This window comes from Cyprinodon variegatus, unplaced genomic scaffold (assembly GCF_000732505.1).
Source record: "Cyprinodon variegatus isolate N-32 unplaced genomic scaffold, C_variegatus-1.0 Scaffold26, whole genome shotgun sequence".
Classification (NCBI taxonomy): domain Eukaryota; kingdom Metazoa; phylum Chordata; class Actinopteri; order Cyprinodontiformes; family Cyprinodontidae; genus Cyprinodon; species Cyprinodon variegatus.
Window position 1 is genome coordinate 2,421,111 of NW_015150479.1, and position 6,770 is coordinate 2,427,880.

General features: G+C 37.3%; 1 protein-coding gene across 1 annotated transcript in view; it reads left to right on the forward strand.

The window, feature by feature from the left end:
* The window catches only part of LOC107098174 (urotensin-2 receptor-like), an 81,348-nt gene that overhangs the window by 2,343 nt on the left and 72,235 nt on the right, over window positions 1-6,770 (forward strand). Inside the window, exon 2 of the mRNA XM_015395689.1 lies at window positions 4,349-5,071. Within this exon, the coding sequence (XP_015251175.1) occupies window positions 4,358-5,071 (714 nt within the window). The 5' untranslated portion in view covers window positions 4,349-4,357. The remainder of the gene's footprint in view (window positions 1-4,348; window positions 5,072-6,770) is intronic.

Here is a 6,770-nt window from a genome sequence, read left to right on the forward strand (position 1 = left end):
GTAATGGAAACAAAACATATGAGAGCCAACCATCCACAAATAGAAAAAAATATTCTTTCTACCAAGCTTGTGGTCTTGGAGCCCCTTCCACCCTTTTATTGATATACCATCTACACCCTGAGCTCCTTAGAGAGCTCTTTTATCTTGCCCATGATGGCTGATTGATTGGAAAGGAAACAGTTTATTCTGTTAACAGGTATGCTTCATAAACATTAGTTAAAATCTGAGGTTTTCTGCTGACTAACCTGTCTGACTGATGGCATTTAATTTTGGCATTTAATCAAAAAGGGCCCTGGCTTCTTTTCTTCTAAAAGATCAAATACTATATTTTTAGATCCAAAAATTCAAATCAGCTTCCAACTTTTATGTAATTTGTTTTCATTAGTAAAGCACCAGATATCAAAGCGGGCTGGTTTTCCCTTGATCAGAACAGAGCAGTCATTTTCAGATCAAATACTGTAATATTATTTTAACCTTGTTTATTGAATGCAACCAAACTATGGATCTCTCACACATTTCCTAATATAAATGCACAAGTTAACCTTTATATACTTTAATAAAACAGTTTCAGGTGAATTAAAAATAAAAAAGTATTTAGGGTTCATTCTGTGATGCATCAATTGAACAAAATGTTCAATGCATCTAAAACAACAACCTGTAGAAATCTAAATCTACAGGCTGGCTGGTGTATCTCTAGCTTTTATTGTAGGTTAAAGGTTAGTCTAATGTGCTTTCTCTTTGTGAAAGCACAAAGCATCAGGTGAATAAATATATGGTCTATACTTCTATATTAAAATACCTTGTCCTTCTAACTTGGCATGCCTAATGTTAAATTTCACTGAAACTAAACAGATCAGTCCTTGAACTTTCACAGTTTGTTTTTATTCGGTTCTGTATTTTTGTTAATAACAAAAGCCTGACTGAAAAATAGCAGTTATATTTTGTTCTGTTTGATTATTCCAACAATAAAGAAGTGAAAGGATGCAACAACCGGACCATATATGTTTTCAAAGATCAAAATGATTACTTTGGTTACTACATTTTTAAGTAATTTCCAAAGTCCGTTTTTGAACGAGTTAATCAATACCTCACACCTTGTCTTGGTGAGATTAGGTTAGATTTAGTTGATTTGGACTAATTCTAATGCTTATAATCAAAGTTTATCCTCATCTGCAGCTTTCTAGCACACACCTGAGGGTCTTGGGTGAACTGTTTGGTTTTGGTTTTTATGACTGAACTACCAAAAGTCTAACTTGCCTCAATACAAGTAAACCCAAACCATGAAAGTGCTACAACTATGAGCATAAACTATGACTACAACTACGAGGATGGCATATGTTACAGTTTTCTATTGTGTGTTCTCACATGATTTTCTTCCAAACCTAAAAATATGTCAGAAGCTAAATTGGACCATTTAACACTGACAAGGTTTTGGTTTGGATTCAGAGATGACTTATCGTCTCATGCAAAACACAATTACTAATCAGACATTCCAGCAGCTCCTTTAAGATTTCTGCTCCTGATATATCAGCCTCCTTGGTTTCTGTCTTATCTTTTCAGCAATAATAAGAGAACATCCTGTTTCACAGTTTTTTGGAATTTTCTCCAGCCAATGTTTCAGTTGCATGTAGAATGCCAAAAATCTTTCTGTACCATTCTGCTGACTAATTACTTTCTTCTTTCTATTGTTTTTTTTTTTTTTCCTTTACAAAATGAAGGTTATATTTTATGTTGGGGAAGCAAAGTTTGCATTAAAACATTTGGACAAATAAACATGACAAATGAACTTGTTGACCTTGTAATAACTCCTTTATTTTAAAATAAGAATAAAGTTCATCTGCTTGCACAACAAAACATTACACAACATGGATAGTTGATAAACATACAGACAGTTTGTCTGCACAAACAGAAACATCACTTTTTTGTCAAAGTTAGTTTAACACATTTAATATATAAAGTTAATATTTTAAAAAAAACTTCAAGGATATGCTCCTTTGGGAAATTAAAGGATAAGCTATTCTATATAAATGTCATATAAAAGTGTCATGCAATTTGATACAACATGTAAGATACTTTTAGAACTTCCTTCTGTGTTGCATGCACAAAATCAGGTTTGATCAAAGGAAAGTGGTGGCTGTTTGGGGTAACGTTCTCTGAATATGAGAAATGCAGGTTACTAAAAGACAAATGTATCTGCTTCTTATTCTATGTCTGTTTCTATCTCCTTGAACCCCAGTCAGCCTCAGCAGATGGCCGCTCACTCTGAGCCTGGTTCTTTCTGCTGGAGGTTTCTTCCTGTTAAAGGGGAGTTTTCCTCTCCACTGTCGCCACATGCATGTAGTGTGAGGGATTACTAAAGAATCAACGACAAGATGCAAGAGAATATCATCAACACAAGCTCATCCAGGAGGAGCATGACTTGCAAGTCTATGACTCGGTTTTCTTTGATAGAAGCTTTTAATCAATCTGACTATTGTCTTTACAAAGTGCCTTGAGATGACATGTGTTGTGAATTGACGCTATATAAATAAACTGAATTAAATTGTTTTAAAAATACTTATGCAGTCAAGAGAACTGAAGTAATATTGTTTGACCAAAAAAAAAGGAAAATGGTTGCATGCAAGTCTAGATAAACGGCCTGTTTCTCTGGTACACAAGTGACAGCATCATGTGTGGGAGTTTTGCTGCTGAAACCACTGGTGGACTTAATGAAAAGATTCTCTCAAAAGAGGATAACATTTTGTGGAAATTTTAAAGCAATATCTAACCATATCATCTAGAAGGTTAAAGCCTAATGCTACGTTGACACCTAAAGCAACAGAGGAAGCAGAGGCAGCTAGCTTACATGCAAAGTCAATGGTTGACGCGCATCAAGGCACAGCAAAAGGTCTGGTAGCGCATTTTGAGCAGCAGGAGCAGCACGTCTGAGTAGCTGAAGCAGCACATTACGAGTTTCTGAGCAGCTAACGTACATGAATCGCTTGAGAAGCAGCAGCTGGAGATCGAAAAATTTAACTTTTGCTGCGCGCCACGCTACATGAACCAATCAGAGAAGCTAGTCTGGGAGCTGGCAGGGAGACAAACACAGCACTGCTGAACCAGATCACAATGATCACTCTTCTGAAACAGTTTATTAACATCTAAATTAACTTGAAATGCCGAAATCTGCTGGCAAAACATGTTCAATTTTATTATACTGGTGCCTGCAGTTTGGATTTCATAGAGGGAAAACCCCTTTCAGTCGCGAACAGTAGCGGCAAACCACGAAGAGTCGACCGGGCCAGAGGCTGCTGTTGAATGGGATTCCTAGTTACTGCGACCCTGACAGCAAAATAACATTTGAAGGCAGGATGGTAATCTTAATAAACTGACTGCACAGAATAAGTTTTCAGGTGGACTTCTCACTTAAAAACATTAAAATAAATTTTTACCCACTGATCACAGCAAACATTGTTACAGGCAAGGAAAGGATAGGGTAGCACATGCGGTTTTGCTGCTTCTGCTGCTTGCGGTGTAAATGTAGCATAAGAATACCAACAAAATACAAATAAAACCATAATCAATGTTTTGGAGTTGCTATCATAAAACTTTGGTCTCATAGGAAAACATGGGGGAAGTTTAAAAAACAATCCACTAGACTTGGTTTCCAAGATTTTAAGACGTTTCGCTTCCCCTCCAGGAAGCTTTGTCAATTCAAATGTCTGGATCCGCAGTGAGTTTGAGGCTTTATATAGACAAGGCCTTGTATTGCTTGGAAACATGCAAATTGAAACCGACGAGTGGGTTGTTTGGTTCCATTGTTAGCCTGTCCGACCCACTTGTTGGTTTCAATTTTGCATAAGCAATACAAGGCCTATTCTATATAAAGACTCAAACTCACTGCAGATCTAGACATTTGAATTGAGAAAGCTTCCTGGAGAGGTGGCAAAACGTCTTCAAATCTTGGAAAACCAAGTCCAGTGGGTTGTTTTTAAACTTTTACGGAATGACTATGACCTGGATGACTGAGAATCTTCATCAGCATGGGGAAAGTTAAAAAGCTGTGTGTGATGAGGTGCCTAAACTGGCTTAGTAAAAGCAATTCATTTAGAAAGATGGGACACAAATCCAGCAAAGTATTTTGTGTTATATCGGTAAGGATAACCAGAATATTTGACCCAAGTCACACAGCTTAAAATGCAGTTCTTATTTTTTTCTTGAATTCAGAGCACAAAAGATTGTGATAAATCAAGCTAAAGTAAGACAAAAAAAATTGTAACCCGATGTTTTAACCTATTTTAGCCTGACCATTGTTTTTGTTTTGTTTTTATTCATAGCATGTCTATATCTGATTTTTTTGTTTTTTCAGAAACCAGGAATGACCACAGCAGCCATGGAGCCTGTTGGAGTCTTGGTGGAAAGGAGCACCAATGCAACGGACTCTCCACTGAGCTCTCAAGAGGATACAGCTGCTACATTCACCATTGGCACCATCCTATCTATCATGTGCTTGGTTGGAGTCTCAGGGAACATCTACACCCTGGTGGTCATGTGTCATTCCATGAGAACTGCAGCGTCAATGTACATCTACATTATAAACTTAGCTTTGGCAGATCTGCTTTACCTTCTCACGATCCCCTTTGTGGTCTGCACACACTTCTTGAAGGGATGGTACTTTGGAGATGTAGGGTGTCGGATACTAATAAGCATGGATTTCCTGACCATGCATGCCAGCATCTTTACGCTGACTATCATGAGCACGGAGCGTTACTTTGCAGTGCTCAAACCACTGGACACGGTCAAGCGGTCTAAAAGTTACCGCAAGGCTATCGCACTGCTTGTCTGGGTAGCCTCACTGATCCTCACATTACCTATGATTGTGACCATTAAGCTTATGAAAGTGGGTACTAAGGCAATGTGCCACCCCACTTTATCTGAACTTTCTTACAAGATTTACATCTCCTTTCTATTTTGCACAAGCATTGTTGCCCCAGGACTGATTATTGGGTACCTCTACATTCAGCTGGCACGGACTTACTGGATATCACAAACGGAAAGCTTCAAGCAGACCAAGAAACTACCTAATCAAAAGGTTAGTAACTTGCAAAAAAATCTGCATGTAGTGCAAGAGTGATAAGGAATGCTTTGGAAATTTATTGTTTTAATGCAGGCTTTGGTTAAACAAGATTTTAATATCTTGCTGTAACAATGTCATAAAATTCAAAGAATAGAAGGATTGCAAACCTACCAAGGCTTGCTTGGTGCATCCTAACTAACAGGCTAGACATTTCAGAGTATAAGTAAGGGAAGAAGTGTGGAATCCATTATTTTTTCTGTTTTGCTAAAATATTAACTGGCCATCTGTGCAATCAAATTTAATGCTCAACTAGTGTCTCTGATATTTACTTATAATTAAATAAATGTTGTCAGTTTTATCCAATAAGTAAAATTAGTCGATCCTAAGGCTTGAGACGGGGTCAAACCTTGAACCTCCAGTAGGTTGTTAATTCAAAATATCCTGCATAGGTCAGTGGCGACTGGTGGAGTTTTCTCCGGGGGGGGCTATAAATAAAAATAGACGTATACCAAAAACTAATCAAACATATACTTAGTTATCACAGCAGTATATTTATATGAATGTCAACAACAAAAAAACATAACTTTATTACCCTTTATACAGTAAAAACAAAAACATAATCTCGTGCAAGTTGAATATTTGTACATACATTTTGCGCTTCTGAGGCTTTGTGAAGGCAAATCTGTGTTTTGCATGGTCCAATATTGTGTCACAAACCTAAAACAATTATGTACCAGTTTTATGCATCAGCTTTATATACTTTTAATTTATAAAACCAATTTATTTTCTGGGAATGAGTTTATTTAAGAGCAACTATGCAAATTAGTCAATATCTAGAAAATGTACACTATATGATATTATTTCCCATGTGAATCCCAGATTGTTCATGCTTCTTTGACTTTTCTAAAAAGTGCTTTAAATCAGTGTTACCTGTCTTTATCCATGCTGAATTAGAGTCTGACGTTTTAAAAATGAGGCAGGGAAAAACAGAATAAAGTGTTAGACATTAGCCAAGCCTTCTTGCTAAACCAGGTCCTGAAAAGAGTGTACCGTCTCCAAGCCCTTTCACCTCTAATTTCTCTTGCTGGAAGGGACTTTACTTAGTAAAATTTTTCTCGCACCATTTCTTTCTCTCTCTCCAATGATCATCTCCAACTTCCGCGACTCGATGTGTCAATCAGACCCACTTTGACTGTAATGTCAGTTCCTGTCAGCTATGGCCACAGGAGCTCTCCTATCCTTTTGTTTCTGCCCAAGTACAACTTTTAACGAAAGTCAAATTTTTGCTCCCCAGGGCGGAAATACATCACCAATCCGACAACGAACAAAACAGCTTTACTCGTCATTAAAGATAAAATATTTATCTTGCACATCTAAAAGATATATGAATATATTTCACAAAGTTTTTATTTTATAATGTAATTTTTTTTTTTTTTATGTCTTAATCATCGTTATTGGGTGGGCTGGGCGGCCCCCTAGCACCCTCTATTGGCCAGTCTCCACTGACATGGGTAATGTGGAGTACTTAAAGGAGAAGTTCGGTTTTTTACACTTTAAGCCCATTTTCTGTAGTGTCCAGGATGAAATCGAATGATCGACACCAAAAGTTTGACAATTGCTCCTGTCTCTGCTTTTTCGCTCATTTAGAATCCACCCTCTGGCTGCTTTAGAATGGCTAGAATAGAGCATGTCCGATAATGCCCTTAAAACAACC